General features: G+C 46.4%; 1 protein-coding gene across 1 annotated transcript; it reads left to right on the top strand.

The window, feature by feature from the left end:
* On the top strand, positions 1-16414 carry lzic (leucine zipper and CTNNBIP1 domain containing). Its single transcript, XM_078208047.1, has 7 exons — positions 1-761; positions 3410-3517; positions 7473-7608; positions 9734-9832; positions 12416-12511; positions 12795-12876; positions 16089-16414. The coding sequence occupies exons 2-7, from the start codon at positions 3417-3419 to the stop codon at positions 16145-16147; spliced, it is 573 nt and encodes a 190-aa protein (XP_078064173.1). The 5' UTR covers positions 1-761; positions 3410-3416; the 3' UTR covers positions 16148-16414.
* Positions 16415-16533: the final 119 nt, after the last annotated feature.

Genomic DNA, 16533 nt, shown 5'->3' with positions numbered 1-16533 from the left:
GAGGAATTAACCCGGCTCGGGGGTCGGTGAACTGTATCGGCGGGGGCTCGGCCGGGCAGCCCCCGGCCCCGGAGCGGCAGACACTGAACCGGGGAGAGAGAGTGGGCGGGGCGGGATGGGCGGCCCCTGTGGGGCTGGGCGAGCGGCCTGGGGTCGGGTGGGTGCTGCCGCTGCCGACAGAACCGCGAGAGGGTGAAATGGGGGGAGATTTAAAGGCCCAAATTAAAATGAAAAGCAGCGTTCCCGATGCAGAGTGTGCGCTCAACTGAGAGACAGTCCCATAAAATAAGGCGTGGTTAGTCACCTTGGGATAGACCCAGAGGGGCAGAATGGTCTCTCTGTAATTTAGAATTATGGAATGGTTATAGCATAGAAGATCAAATTGAGGTAAACAAGATGATGAAAGGTGTGGATAAAGTAGACGTGGAGCGGATGCTTTCTCTTGTGGGGCATTCTAGGTCGAGAGGTCACAGTCTTGGGATAAGGGGCAGCAAATTTAAAACAGAGTTGAGGAGAAACTACTTCTCCCAAAGGGTTGTGAATCTGTGGAATTCGCTGCCCCAAAGTGCGGTGGATGCTGGGACAGGGAGTAAATTTAAGGAAGAGTTAGACATTTTTAATGGGTTGAAGGGTTATGGGGAGAAGGCAGGAAAATGGGGATGAGGGGCATATCAGCCATGATCGAATGGTGGAGCGGACTCGATGGGCCGAATGACCTAATTCTGCTCCTATATTTCATGAACAAAGAAGCAGGCCGTTCTGTAAGTGTGATTTAGTGAGTCCCACTCCCACTGCCCTTTTGTGGTCATAGAGTCATAGAGGTTTACAGCATGGAAACAGGCCCTTTGGCCCAACTTGTCCATGCCGCCCTTTCTTTTTTAAAACCCCTGGTGTTGCAATTTTTTTATCTTCAGGTGATTATCCAGTTCCCTTTTGAAAGCCACTATTGAATCTGCCTCCGCCACACTCGGTGCATTCCAGACCCTAACCACCCACTGTGTGAAAAAGGTTTCTCCTCATGTTGTCATTGGTCCCTTTGCCATTCACCTTAAATTGTTGTCCTCTGGGTCTGGACCCTGTGGCCAATGAGAACAGTTTCTTTCTGTCTACTCTCATGCTTTCAAACATCTCTAGCAGTTTATGTCCTGAGGGAGCACTGCAGGGGCTGTCCTTGAGTTGTGATATTTTGTCTGGCATCATTGACAGAAGGGTGGACAAGTTGTTACAAGTAAAAGGAGCTGGAGTGGGCCATTCAGCCCTTTGAACCTGCTCCACATTCAACATGGCTGACCTACCTCAACTCCACTTTTCTGCACTATCCCCAAACCCTTAATTGCCTTAGTCCAGCAACAAGCGCTGTACTCAGAGCTTCGACACAGCAAGCAAGCACCTGGAGGACAGAGGAAATGGACACACTCAAAGCCTCCTTGAAAAAGTACAACATCCCCATTGACATCTGGGGATCCCTGGCCCAAGACTGACCGAAGTGGAGGAAAAGAATCCGAGAAGCAGCTGAAGATCTCGAGTGTCATCGCCGAGAGCAAGCTGAAGACAAGCATTGACAGCAAAAGGAGCATGTGGCAACCCGGGCACCCCACCCACCCGCTCCTGCAACTGCTGTCTGCCCCACCTGTGACAGAGGCTGGAGGTTGCGCATTGGACTCCTCAGTCACCTGAGAACTCAATTGTAGTGTAGAAGTATGGGTGGCACAGTGGTTAGCACCACTGCCTCATAGTGCCAGGGTTCGATTCCCGGCTTGGGTCACTGCCTGTGTGGAGTCTGCACATTCTCCCCGTGTCTGCGTGGGTTTCCTCCGGGTGCTCTGGTTTCCTCCCACAGTCCAAAGATGTGCAAGTTAGGTGGATTGTCCATGCTAAATTGCCCCTCAATGTCCTAATACGTGTAGGTTCAGGGGATTAGTAGGATAAATGTATGGGGTTATGGGGATAGGGCAGGAGATGGGCCTGGGTAAGATGCTCTGTTGGAGACTTGATGGGCCGAATGGCCTCCTGCACTGTAGGGATTCTGTAACTCTATAATAATTCTATAATTCCAAGTAAATCATTCTTGACCCCGAGGGATTGCGTAAGAAGAAGACCTCTGTCTTCAATGCAGTCATTGACAGCAAATCCACATTCTTAGGCAGAAAATTCCAAAGATGCTGTGTCGGCCCAGGTTAACTGCGCTCTTGTACTATGTTCACTGGCTAATGATCAGCCTGAACAATCTCAAATCAACTTGAATCATATAAATTATACTGCATCACGAAGAATGTAACTTAAATGATTAACTGTTTCCCCACAAAGTCCATTTTTAGAAGCTCCAATTAACAAGCCTGTATATTTCACAATGTTTTAGTGACAATTAGGTATCTTATCTTCCTGCTCCAATTTATATACTTCAATATCTAAGCATGTACATTTCTCCTGGGTGGGGGTGATTACCAAATAGCTATCGAGAGATAAAACTTTGACTGATATCTCCCCCTGCATCATAGTCACAGCAACAGAACCTAATTGTATAATTCCAATTGAACCTGATAGATTTACAGCACAGGAAGAGGCCATTGAGCCCGCTGTGCCAGTGCTTCTGCTACATGAGACCTGCTAACTGCAGTGCAGGAGGATTATACCTGTAAAAGCAGCTGAGTTGATTACTCCTGCCAAATTAAATACTTTTTTCCAAAAGAGATGCAGTGTACATTTGATTTGATTTATTATTCTCACATGTATTAATATACAGTGAAAAGTATTGTTTCTTGCACGCTGTAGAGACAAAGCATACTGTTCGTAGAGAAGGAAAGGAGAGAATGCAGAATGTAGTGTTACAGTCATAGCTAGGGTGTAGAGAAAGATCAACTTAGTGTAAGGTAAGTCCATTCAAAAGTCTGATGGCAGGAAGGAAGAAGCTATTCTTGAGTCAATTGGTATGTGATCTCAGACTTTTGTACCTTTTTCCTGATGGAAGAAGGTGGAAGAGAGAAGGTCCAAGGTCCCTGGGGTTCTTGATTATGCTGGCTGCTTTGCCGAGGCAGCAGGAAGTGTAGACGGAGTCAGTGGATGGGAAGCTGGTTTGCTTGATGGACTGGGCTTCATTCACAACCCATTGTTGTTTCTTGCGGTCTTGGGCAGAGCAGGAGCCATACCAAGCTGTGATACAACCAGGAAGAATGCTTTCTATGGTGTATCTGTAAAAGTTGGTGAGAGTCGTAGCTGACATGCCAAATTTCCTTAGTCTTCAGAGAAAGTAGAGGCTCTAACAGGAAGCAACATAATATCTGAAAAAATACTTTGTTCCTCATCGCAGTAATTTGCAGCAACATTGATTAAATGTTCACCACAATTATTTAACAATTGCCTAAGACATTTGGATTTATTGGGGGATAACCTCTGTTTGTCTTGAATTTAGTGTAAAGATGGCATCAAGAGGGAAAAGTGAAACAAGCAAACTGAAGCAGAATTTAGAAGAGCAGATGGATAGATTAATGCAGCAGTTACAGGATCTTGACACCTGCAGGTACAGTACAGCAACAGTCATAAATCTTTGTTTCAATTTTTTTTTTTCCTCCTGCCACTTCCTCCTTGTGTAAAACATACTGTTCCTGAACGCTGCCAGGGATGTTTTAATGTTGGATGGTGGGGAGTGCAGAAACAACTTCCATTTCCATAGTGTCTTTGACATGGTCAAACATCCCACAGATGTTTCACAGGAGTAAAAGTCTTGACGAAAACAAAATGATGCCTAGCTGAAGCAGGGGACGTTAAAGGCAAGCGACCAAAGAGGCAGAGTTTAAACCCGGGAGGTGGAGTGATTTGGGAGAGGATTCCAGAGCGTTGCACCTCAGTATTTGAAGGTGCAGTGGCCGTGTCATTGGTGTGGGGGGGAGAGGGGGGATTTGAAGAAATCGGTAACATCCTGTCATTCAGATTTCTCCCTCCGTTCTCTCTGCTCCCAGAATAAAACTGTTGTGTGCTTCACTTAGCAGCTTGGGGGCAACTGCTCAAACCAATCCCCATGAACCATCACTTGCTGATATCAGTGCTAGTTACCATTGGCACCTGATCTCAGAGGACTGTGGTAATCTGAATGGGGGTGCCCAAAAATCCTGACATGTTCTTTCTTAAATCTACCACAGCAGGAAGCACCATCGGCAGGTCCAGCTTAGATAATCATCAGTCTGAACTTTCATAACGTTACTTTAGGTAAGAAAAGAAGAATTTTTGCAGTCAGAACAAACCAGTGTGGGGAGGGCTGAGTGCACCAGCTCATGCCCACTGTATTTTAGGGCAAGAATGCTCCATAAGAACTAGGAGTAGGCCATTCAGCCCCTCGAGCCTGCTCTGCCATTTAATACAATCATGGCTGATCTCATCTCAGCCTCAACTCCATTTTCCTGCCCGTTCACCATAACTCTTCAACTCATTACTAATTAAAAATCTGTCCGCCTCTTCTTTAAATTTACTTGAAGTCCCAGCATCCACCACACTCTGGGGTAGTGGTTAGCATCACTGCCTCACAGCGCCAGGGACCCAGGTTCGATTCCCGGCTTGGGTCACTGTCTGTGTGGAGTTTGTACGTTCTCTTCATGTCTGCGTGGGTTTCCTCCGGGTGCTCCGGTTTCCTCACACCGTCTGAAAGACGTGCTGGTTAGGGTGCATTAGCCGTGCTAAATTCTCCCTCAGTGTCACCCGAACAGGTGCAAAATTGTGGCAACTAAGGGATTTTCACAGTAATTTCATTTTGCAGTGTTAATGTAAACCTACTTGTGACACTAATAAATAAACTTTAGTGTTTTCCACAGACTCACCACCCTTTGAGAGAAGTAATTTCTCCTCATCTCTGTTTTAAATCTGCCACCCCCTTATCCTAAAACTATGGCCTCTTGTTCTAGATTGTCCCACAAGAGGAAACATCCTCTATACGTCTACTTTGTCAATCCCCCTTACCATCTTGTGCACCTCAATTAGATCTCCTCTCATTCTTCTAAACTCCAGAGGGTATTTGTCTTAAACTGCCCAATCTCTCTTCATAAGACAAGCCCCTCATCTCTGGTACCCATCTAATGAACCTCCTCTGAACCGCCTCCAATGCCACTGCATCCTTCCTTAAGTAAGGGGACCAAAACTGTGCGCAGTATTCTAAGTGCGATCTCACTAATGCTTTGTACGGTAGCAGCAACATTTCACTACTTTTATATTCTATTCCTTTAGCAATAAGTGCCAAGATTCCATTTGCCTTCCTTATTACCTGCTGTACCTACATGCTAGCTTTCTGTGATTCATGCACAAGGACACCCAGATCCCTCTGCACTGAAGCAACATGAACGTTTTCTCCATTTAGGTAATAATTTGACTTTGTATTTTTCCTACCAAAATGGATAACCTCACACTTATCCACGTTTAACTCAATCTGCCTAATTTTCCCCATTCACTTAACCAATCCATATCCATTTGTAAATTTCTTATTTCACTATCACAGCTTACTGTCACTCCTATTTTACTGTCATCTGCAAATTTGGCTCTCGTTCCTCCTATCCTTGCATCCGAGTCATTAATATAGATTGTAAATAGTTGGGGCCCAAGGACCGAACCCTGTGACACCCCATTAGTTGCATCTTGCCAACCCGGGAAAGACCCGTTTATCCCGACAGAAAGAGTTTGCAATCTTGCTGAAGTGGCTGTGAGGTGGGCGGGGAGAGGAAATGTAACATCAGGTCATTCCCAAACTATCTGCTCTTATCAGTGCCAATCAGTGCATCAGGGTCAGAGCAGGGAGTCCAGCCCCTCATCACCGTGGGTTGGTGCACAGCAGAGGACAGCTTGACTTCATAGATCATAGAATCCCTACAGTGCAGAAGGAGGCCATTCAACTGCACCGACTCTCTGACAGAGCATCTTACCCAGGCCCTCACCTTATCCCCATAACCCCACATATTTATCATGACTGATCCATCTCAGCTGCACATCTTGGGACACTAAGGGGCAAACTGCAAATGAGCTCAGTGAAAAACCAAAGTAGGAACTAAAAGCATTTCCTCTTGCAATCATTGAAGTGAATTCATAGAATCCCTACAGTGCAGAAGGAGGCCATCAAGTCTTCACTAACAACAATCCCACCCAGGCCCTATCCCCATAACCCTATGCATATACCCCAGCTAGTCCCCCTGACACTAAGGGGCAATTTAGCATGGCCAATCCACCCAACTTGCACATCTTTCAGACTGTGGGAGGAAACCGGAGCACCCGGAGGAAACCCACGCAGACATGAGAACGTGCAAACTCCACACAGACAGTGACCCAAGCTGGGAATCAAACCTGGGTCCCTGGTGCTGTGAGGCAGCAGTGCTAACCACTGTCCCACCGTGCCGCCCTGTATAGAATTGTTTGATAATTCTATAGAGAAGCATAAATTGGCGCAGGAAAGATAGAAAAAAGGGTTTGTGATTAATAAACGGAAGGCTAAGAAAAGTTTATAAAGAGGGACAAAGTTTATTTGGAAAATAATTTAAAAATTAGAATCTTATAGCCCTCGTATATTGTACACAACCTTAATAGAATCTAAAACCTAAATGAGATGTTTGAATAAAAATAACCTTGTTAAAACATTCTTGGATCAATGTGTATGTTGATTGAGTTATTGGAACTGTGCTTGTAACATGTTTGTTGGTATTTAAGTGACCAACCAAACTTTGCTGCAATCTGTATTTGGGAGAGTGAAGCTTTCTATAACTAAGTAATACTCTCCAATCAAGTCCCAAGTTTAATCCCCAGTCCAGGCTGAGATATTCGATCTCCTCGGATTGGTGGTAAAACTCATTGCGATTTGCTGCTGGGAACCTAAGTTAAGAAAGGGGAAAGTGGTGGAGAGTTACTGCTGCAGGTTAGGACAGGATCTGTATTTTCCCCACAAAAAGATCTCTGCTGCTGCCTCGTGGAAATTTTCCCAACGGTGGTTGTAATCCATCGACAGTCCAATACCTTGAATGCCAAGTTTATTTATTAGTGTCACAAGTAGGCTTACATTAACACTGCAATGAAGTTACTGTGAAAGTCCCCTAGTCGCCACACTCCAGCGCCTGTTCGGGTACACTGAGGGAGAATTTAGCATGGCCTATGCACCTAACCAGCATGTCTTTCAGACTGTGGGAGGAAACCCACGCAGACACGGGGAGAACGTGCAGACTCCGCACAGACAGTGACCCAAGACCGGGAATCGAACCCAGGTCCCTGGCGCTGTGAGGCAGCAATGCTAACCACTGTGCCACCGTACCAGTAGTGGTTAAAGCTCACCGACAAACCAGGTAAATCAGGTACCCTACCCCTATACTGGGGCAGGAGTTATATAATCCATAGAGTATTCAGGGCTGGAGATAGTTGACGCAGAGATTGATGCCTGGAAATATTGATGTGTAGATCTGAAGTTTGATGTGTATTTATTGATTTATTTCCCCCTCGCTCCCTCCCCTTTTCAGAGAGGATCTCGAGCCACAAGAATATGAAGAAACAAAGCAAGAGACGTTGGAACAGCTGAGTGAATTCAACGAGTCGCTGAAGAAGATTATGTCTGGCGATATGACGTTAGTTGATGAACTCAGCGGGATGCAGCTTGTAAGAAATTGAGCTGGCGAGTTTATTAGTTTCAAGCTGGGGCTGTCCAGGGCAGCAGCAATTGCCTTTTGCCTGTGTTAGTGTATTCTCCTCTCCAGGAGACCTTCCTTCCGTCAGTAACTTCCGTCATCTCCTGGATTAAAAACAGGAGCACTCAGCAGGTCTGGCAGCACCCTATGGAGCGGGAAACAGAGTTAATGTTTCACGCTGATGACCTTTCTTCAGAGAGATGGAAGAAATTAGAGATTTAAGTTCATAAGCAGACTCGCAGACAGGGGGAAAAAAAACTTCCAAAGTTTTGATTTTATTCCATATTTCCAAAATCTGCAGTATTTTGCGTTTGTTGTATCTCCTCCTGCCACCGGCTATCAATTTTAATCTGGATACGTCCCTGGGAGGCACCTTCTGATACTTTCCTACATTAGAGGCGCTATATAAATGCAAGTTGTAATTCTCGTTCCTCCCTCCCCACCCCGGCCTCGCCGCTACCCAGATGAGACAATGACCCGGCCTGGTTAGAAATGTGGTTTCGAGTCAGTGAGTTGAGTGTGAGATCCTGCCACCTCCCAGTTGACAATTCAGTGCTGCAGGCACTGGGTCGATTTAAATATTTTGTGTTTGCTTTCTCTTCCTGAATATCTTGCGCTGCAAATAGAAATCAGGCTGTTTGATCAAAGATCTGTGTCATTTCTTGGGTGTAGCGCTCTGAATTGTGGAACAGGGTTTGCCTTTTGCGTTGTTGCCTTTATACAGGACAGCATTGAATGCGAGACGGGGAAGTGGGTTAATTGATTTTCAAGCACTGGTTGAAATGAGTAAATGTAAGTTTCTGCAGAAAGATCACAGCGAAACACAGAGCAACTTTCCTCCGTGCTAATAGGCTTTGGTTAGCGTTGAATTGAAGTTGACTGTCGGGTAGTGTGTTGCAGTTACTCGCTGAACCTGGAATCCATGCGTTCGCTTTTCTACAGACAACCTTCAAGTGTCAGAGGGTTAATGTTGAGCAGAGGCTGGAATAGAGTGTAAAATTGATTGGGGTGCATGCTAACCAGAACGTTATCCTAAAATGCAGAAAGGCAGCAAGTCAGGTGGGCAGTCTCAGTGCCAGAGTTGTACAGAGCTAACCAGGAGATAAAGGACAAAGAAAAATACAGCACAGGAACAGGCCATTCGGCCCTCCAAGCCCGTGCCGATCATGATGTCCTAACTAAACAAAAAACAACTTTCTGCCCTTACTCGGTCCGTATCCCTCTATTCCCTCCCTATTCATGGACCCATCCAGATGCCTCTTAAATGTTGCTAATGTGCCTGCTTCCACCACCTCCTCTGGCAGCGTGTTCCAGGCACCCACCACTTTTTGCGTGAAAAACATCCCCCTTAAATTTTTCCCCTCTCACCTTGAACCTGTGCCCCACCCCCCCTTGTAATTGACACTTCCACCCTGGGGAAAAAGATTCAGATTGCATTCTTGATGGAATAGAGAATGAGCTTGACAGACTTTTGCTGAGGGATGTGTGGGGCAGTGGGTAGACTGTCCTGTATGCAGCACCCCATTCCATACCAAAACATTCCCTGCTGGAGAATGGTTTTGATGTTCTGAATGTGGCTAGGTCATTCCAATCTTGCGATTAAATGCGGATTATCCCCATCTTATTTTCCTGTGTATTAGGGGCGGCACGGCGGCACAGTGGTTAGCACTGCTGCCTCACAGAGCCCAGGGACCTGGGTTCGATTCCCGACTTGGGTCACTGTCTGTGTGGAGTTTGCACGTTCTCCTCGTGTCTACGTGAGTTTCCTCCCACGCTCCAAAGATGTGCGGGTTAGGTTGATTGGCCATGCTAAATTGCCCCTTAGTGTCATGGGGATTAGCTGGAGTAAATAGGTGGGGATGAGGAGGTAGGGCCTGGATGGGTTTGTGGTCGGTGCAGACTCTATGGGCCGAATGGTCTCTTTCTGCACCGTAGGGATTCTATGATTATCCAACATAAAAGTTTGAGTGGAATCTTAGTCCTGGGGCTCCGAGAGAGTTGTACTTGGAACAATTATTGGTGCGCCTTGCGCAGGTTTGTTTTTGTGACGGCCTCTGCGGAAGCATTTGATTTTTCTTTTCCCTTCTCTTCGGCAGGCAATCCAAGCAGCTATTAGTCAGGCCTTTAAAACTCCAGAGGTTATCCAAATGTTTGCAAAGAAACAGCCTGGACAGCTGCGGACGAGACTGGCAGAGGTAAGCACCCCACCGTGCCTCTGATTAATCTGCTGAAAGGTTTAGTGGTGCCATTGACATTTCGGGATGCTGAACACGAGGAGGTTAGAATCAAGACAGATGGTGCCACAGATGATGGCTCTTCAACATTTGCCCACCATGTTAAGGCTTTTAACCCTTTCAGCCCTGTACTCCTTTCATAATGTTGCAAGATTGCGTTCTTAAGGTTCTGGTGGTTAAATTTAATTGCAAGGCAGCGGTGCATTCGTTATAAAATATCCAGCATGCTTCTCTGAGTTCATTATTTTCCTTTTGGCTCAAGTGATTGAGCAGCTGCAGGAGAAATCCAAATTGCAGCTGTTATTATTAATTAATTCCCAACAAGAGAGGATCGTTAGAACAGCAAACATTTGTGTCCATTGCTAAAAATGCGCCTGGCAGTGAATGGCCACCTTGAATACAGTTCGCTAGGCCAATTCACAGGGCAGTTAAGAGTCAAGCGTGTTGCTAAGAGTGCGGAGCCATACATAGGTCAGACCGGGTAAGGATGGCAGATTTCCTTCTCTAAAGACCGGTGAACCAGATGTTTTTTTCTTTAACGGCAATCCAAGTGTTTCCTGGTCGCCATTACAGATGTTAGCTTTTCATTCCAGATTTATTTGAAATTCCTCCCAGCTGCTGATTTCAACTCATGTCTCCGAATCCATAGCCCAGCCTCTGAAATACTAATAATCCATAACCACTCTGTCACCCCCAGTTCACTGTAGAAGCATATATAATAGCTGCTATTGATTTGTGTTAGACTTGTTACTGGTTTAGGATCTGATTTATTTTCCCCTAAACTTTCATCTCATAGAATCCCGACAGTGCAGAAAGAGGCCATTCAGCCCATTGAGTCTACACCAACTCTCTGACAGAACATCTTACCCAGGCCCACCCCCTGTAACCCCATGTATTTACCTCACTAATCTCCTAACCTACAGATCCTTCATGGGACACTAAGGGATGATTTAGCATAGCCAGTCCACCTAATCTGAACATCTTTGGACTGTGGGAGGAAACCGGAGCACCCGGAGGAAACCCACACGGACACCGGGAGAACGTGCAAACTCCGCACAGATAGCGACCCAAGCCGGGAATCGAACCCGGGTCCCTGGCGCTGTGAGACAGCACTGCTAACCACTGTGCCACCGTGCCATCCTTTCTCATCTGTTGACGGGGCTGACTGTTGCTCGGATTTGGTTTTGAAGTAGCTTGTCACCCTCTCGTTCCTTACTAAAGTAGCTATTCTTTGCACATGTACCCGATACCTGAGCATTGTCCAACTATAGTTACTGCAGTAGTGATCCAGAGGCCACGACTAATGCTCCAGCAACATAGGTTCAAACCCCACCATGGCAACTGGCAAAACATTAATTTATGTTCAATTAATTAATTTAAAATCTGGAATAAAATGCTAATTTTATTAATAATAAAACCGCCAGATTATCACATTTCACTAATAGGGAGGCGACGGCCTAGTGGTATTATCGCTGGACAATTAATCCAGAAACTCAGCTGATGTTCTGGGGTCCCGGGTTCGAATCCCACCACAGCAGCTGGTGGAATTTGAATTCAATAAAAAGATATCTGGAATTAAGAATCTATTGATGACCATGAAACCATTGTCTTAAAAACCCCTCTGGTTCACTAATGTCCTTTAGGGAAGGAAATCTGCCATCCTTACCTGGTCTGGCCTACATGTGACTCTTGGCCACAGCAATGTGGTTTGACTCTCAACTGTCCTCTGAACAAGGGCAACTAGGGATGGGCAATAAATGCTGGCCCAGCCAGCGACGTCCGTGTCCCACGAATGAATTTTTTAAAAAAATGTCCTTTAGGGAAGGAAGTCTGCCGTCCCTACCTGGTCTGGCCTACATGTGACTCCAGAGCCACAGCAACAGAGGGGTTAACTGCCCCTCTGAAATGTGTAGCCATTCCACTGCACCACCACCTCCTCGGGGGTAAATAGGGATAGGCAGTGAAGGCTTGCCAGCGATGCTCATGGTCCAAGAATGAATATCATTGTCAAACCAGATCCTGACCTTGCTTAGTGTTTATTCAATCGATTAGAGGATGGAGATCGAGCAATCGCCATAACCTCTGGCTGGTTTTCCATTGTGTAGTGACGCTCAGATCAATAACAGCATCACAGCTGCAGCAGAGACCAGGAAGCAAACATTGCTGATTCTAGTCCAAAGATGTGCGGGTTAGGTTGATTGGCCATGCTAAATTGCCCCTTGGTGTCCTGAGATGCGCAGGTTAGAGGGATTAGTGAGTAAATATGTAGGAATATGGGGGTAGGGCCTGGGTGGGATTGTGGTCGGTGCAGACTCGATGGGCCGAATGGCCTCTTTCTGCACTGTAGGGTTTCTATGATTCTGGTCTGTGTAGCTCAGTTAACACACAATCCTGGAGGGGACGCTTCAGAGAATCTGCTTTCGGTAGCTGTTCTCAGGAAATATTGCCTATGTTTTGGAAGATGCCGTGCTCGCAATGCCAGTGTAAAGTAATTGTCGTAAATATTTCTTAAACATCCAGCATTGTGTTACTGTGTTCCTTCAGATGGAGAGAGATGTAATCGTAGGAAAACTGCCCAGGGATGTGTACACACAGCAGAAAGTAGAGGTGCTTACGGCCCTGAAGAAGCTGGAAGAAAAGGTAAGACTGTAAAAACCAACGTTACGCTCAGTCAGTTGAAAAATTTAACCTAATTTTCATTGGGTAATAAGGTATAAATTGATTAATCTGAGTGATTGACTAGTGATGCTGTAATTGTGGCGTATTGCCTTGCAATAACCAGTCCTAATATTGGAGCACATGAGCCACACAGAATGTTATTCTAGGATCTGGAGAAGGCCATTCAACCCCTCGAGCCAGCTCCGCCATCCTAGGATTGTTTTGAGAATGCAGAAAAGAATTAACTTGCCGATTCTTCGTTCAGCTCACACCAGAAGAAGAAGCTTTCCTCTCAACGAACGTGAGCACCGCACTCAGTCAGTTTGAGAAGGTTTCACGTGGCCTTGGTAAGTCTGAACCACATTGCACCTGCATCTCGTAACCCTATTGTTAAACTGCGCAGCTTAGCAAAATTCATTGTGAGAGAGTTCAAAGTGTTATGTGAATGAGCAGCGCCGTACGCCACCACCTGGAGCTTTCCCTCCAAGCCACTCGCCATTCTGAGTTGGAGATATAATGCCATTCCTTCACTGTTGCTGGGTCAATGTGGGGCGGCGAGGTGGCACCGTGGTTAGCGCCGCTGCCTCACAGCGCCTGGGACCCGAATTCGATTCCCAGCTCAGGTCACTGTCTGTGTGGAGTCTATAACCTTCATCCTATAACTTCAACCCTGTAACATTCCCGTGAACCCTGTAACTCTAATTTTAGGGCGACACGGTGGCACAGTGGGTTAGCGCTGTTGTCTCACAGCGCCAGGGACCCGGGTTCGATTCCCAGCTCGGGTCACTGTCTGTGTGGAGACTGCACATTCTCCCCGTGTCTGCGTGGGTTTCCTCCAGGTGCTCTAGTTTTCTCCCACAGTCCAAAGATGTGCGGGTTAGGTGGATCGGCCGTGCTAAATTGCCCCTTAGTGTCGGGGGATTAGCTAGGGTAAATGCATGGGGTTATGGGATAGGGCCTGGGTGGGATTGTGGTCAATGCAGACTCGAAGGGCCAAATTGCCTCCTTCTGCACTGTAGGATTCTATGATAAAATCCTGGAACTCCCACCCTAGCAGCACTGTGGGTATACCTACACCACATGGACTGCAGCGGTTCAGTAAAGAGGCTTACTACCACGACCAGGGACGGCACAGTGGTTAGCACTGCTGCCTCACAGCGCCAGGGACCAAGGTTCGATTCCCAGCTCAGGTCACTGTCTGTACGGAGTCTGCACATTCTCCCCGTGTCTGCGTGGGTTTCCTCCGGATGCTCCGGTTTCCTCCCACTGTCCAAAGATGTGTGGGTTAGGTTGATTGGTCATGCTAATTTGCCCCTTAGTGTCAGGGGAACTAGCTCGGGTAAATGTATAGTGTTATGGGGAGAGGGCCTGGGTGGGATTGTGGCCGGTGCAGACTCGATGGGCCAAATGGCGGCCTCCTGCACTGTAGGATTCTATGATATAAATATTACACCAGTGGAGAGGATTTACACTCGATACTGACCAGGAATGGGAAACTCTGGTTAATTGTTCTTTTTGCTCCAATCTGGGGCCATTGAGGCAGTTCAACAGATGGAAAATATCCAACAATTGCTGCTTCTAATTACCCAGGGTGCACAAGGCTTCAGACTGACAGTTAGTAGGTGATGCGCTTCCTGACATCCAGATTCTGATGGGTCAACTAGTGACAAAAACCATACATAACCTGTGTGGGAATAGACCTTTCTCAATAATTTAAACTTGTTTATGAAGATAGAAGACACACTTAATTGGGGAAAAAAATTAAAATGGCCCCAAGTTAGATTGAGCATTTTTACGGATGCAACTTAGATATCAACGAAAATTTTTAAATTATGCAAATTCACCAGAGAACCTCAAGAGTTTTCCATCTGTTAATATTCATAAACCCCTACAGTACAGAAAGAGGCCATTCGGCCCATCGAGTCCGCACCGACCACAATCCCACCCAGGTCCTATTCCTGTAACCCCACACATTTACCCTGCCAATCCCCCTGACACCAGGGTCAATTTATCACGGCCAATCAACCTAACCCGCACATCTTTGGAGTGTGGGAGGAAACTGGAGCACCCGGAGGAAACCCACGTAAACACGGGGAAAATGTGCAAACTCCACAAAGTGAGTGACCCGAGGCCGGGAATCGAACCCGGGTCCAATGAGCTCCTGGTCTCAGACATTAGTGAAGTGCAGATGGGATGCCAGTTTGCAGTGGGAGGTAGACATGATGTGGAGATGCCGGCGTTGGACTGGGGTAAACACTGGATGTCAGGAGCCTCCGAAAGCTTGTGTGGCTTTTGCTACCAAATAAACCTGTTGGACTTTAACCTGGTGTTGTTAAACTTCTTACTGTGGGAGATAGAGGCAGCCACTGTGTCATTCTGGACTGCCACTAGCTGTTAGCTCAAAGCCAAAGAATGAGAGATCGGGGAAAGAGCTATCTGGTCATTCCCCTGGTCTCGCCTGATCGGAATGCCCAGGCGCACCTCATGAGAGGGGAAGAAGATGAGTTCAGATCACCAAATAAATGGGCAGGCAAATGGGGGAATTGCCTGAGCCGTATGGAATGGAATGTGTCAGCTGTGGCACAGTTGGTAGCACACTGGCTTCTGCGTAACAAGGTTGTGGGTTCAAGACCCGCTGCAGGGTCAAGACTGACGCTCCAGCGCTGTGCTGAGGGAGTGCTGCACTGTTGTAGGTGCAGCCTTTTGAATGAGATTTTAAACTGAAGCTCCATTTGTCTGCAAGGCTGGTTGTGAGAGATCCCATGGCACTATTTCGAAGACCAGGTTAAAGTCCAACAGGTTTATTTGGTAGCAAATACCATTAGCTTTCAGAGCGCTGCTCCTTCGTCAGATTTCCACTCCATCTGACGAAGGAGCAGCGCTCCGAAAGCTAATGGTATTTGCTACCAAATAAACCTGTTGGACTTTAACCTGGTGTTGTTAAAACTCTTACTGTGTCCACCCCAGTCCAACGCCGGCATCTCCACATCATGACTATTTTGAAGAACAGGGCAGTTATCCCTGATGTCTCAACCAATATTTACCCCTCAGCTGACATCACAAAGCAGACTGGTCATTATCACATTGCGATCTGTGTGATTTTTGCTGTGATTCTTATATTAGAGCAGTCACGATGCTTCAGAAGAATCTAATTGGTTGTAAAGTACTTCGAAATGTACAGTGGTCATGAAAAGAGCTACTTTTTCATTAATGTTTGGAAACCTTTGAACAAACTCAGTCGTTGCAACAAGAAGGGGGGGGGGGGGGGGGCGGCACGGTGGCACAGTGGTTAGCACTGCTGCCTCACAGCGCCAGGGACCCGGGTTTGATTCTCAGCTTGGGTCACTGTCTGTGTGGAGTTTGCACATTCTCCCCGTGTCTGTGGGTGCTCCGGTTTCTTCCCACGTTCTGTAAGGCGTGCTAGTTAGGGTGCATTGACCCAAACAGGCGCCGGCGGCTAGGGGAATTTCACAGTAACTTCATTGCAGTGTTAACGTAAGCCTCACTTGTGACTAATAAATAAACTTTGACTTTGATTTTTTTTTTAACCCCCTTACAGGAACTGGAGATAAAGTCCTGGCTCTTGCCAGTTCTGGAGTGGAAATCATAAAGAAGTGAAGAGCGATTTACAATCCCATTTTCCGAAGACCATCCCAGATTTATTGTTTACATTTTTAATGTTTTGTTTGTTTTTTTTGTTTAAACCGGAACAAAATGTAAAATCAGAATAGAACTTGTAAATATGTTCTTTGTATGCATAACTTTTCCAGATCTGTCTGTATGTATTCAACTTTAAACACTCAAACTTTGAATCATCTTTCTTTATAAATAAAATCCTCGTTTCCATGTACCCCATTCATTCATTGGGTCTTATCAAATCAGGGGAAACAACGTGTTTTCCAGCATCAAATCCTTTGCTGCCAAGTCTCGCACAGAATTTGCTTAAAAGAAATTCACCAAGGTTCCTTAATCAGCACCTTCCAATCTACCACCTACCACCTGGA

This window comes from Mustelus asterias, unplaced genomic scaffold, assembly GCF_964213995.1.
Source record: "Mustelus asterias unplaced genomic scaffold, sMusAst1.hap1.1 HAP1_SCAFFOLD_3090, whole genome shotgun sequence".
In the NCBI taxonomy this organism is placed as follows: domain Eukaryota; kingdom Metazoa; phylum Chordata; class Chondrichthyes; order Carcharhiniformes; family Triakidae; genus Mustelus; species Mustelus asterias.
Note: the sequence above shows the minus strand (reverse complement) of the source record. Positions and strands in the feature narration are given on the sequence as shown.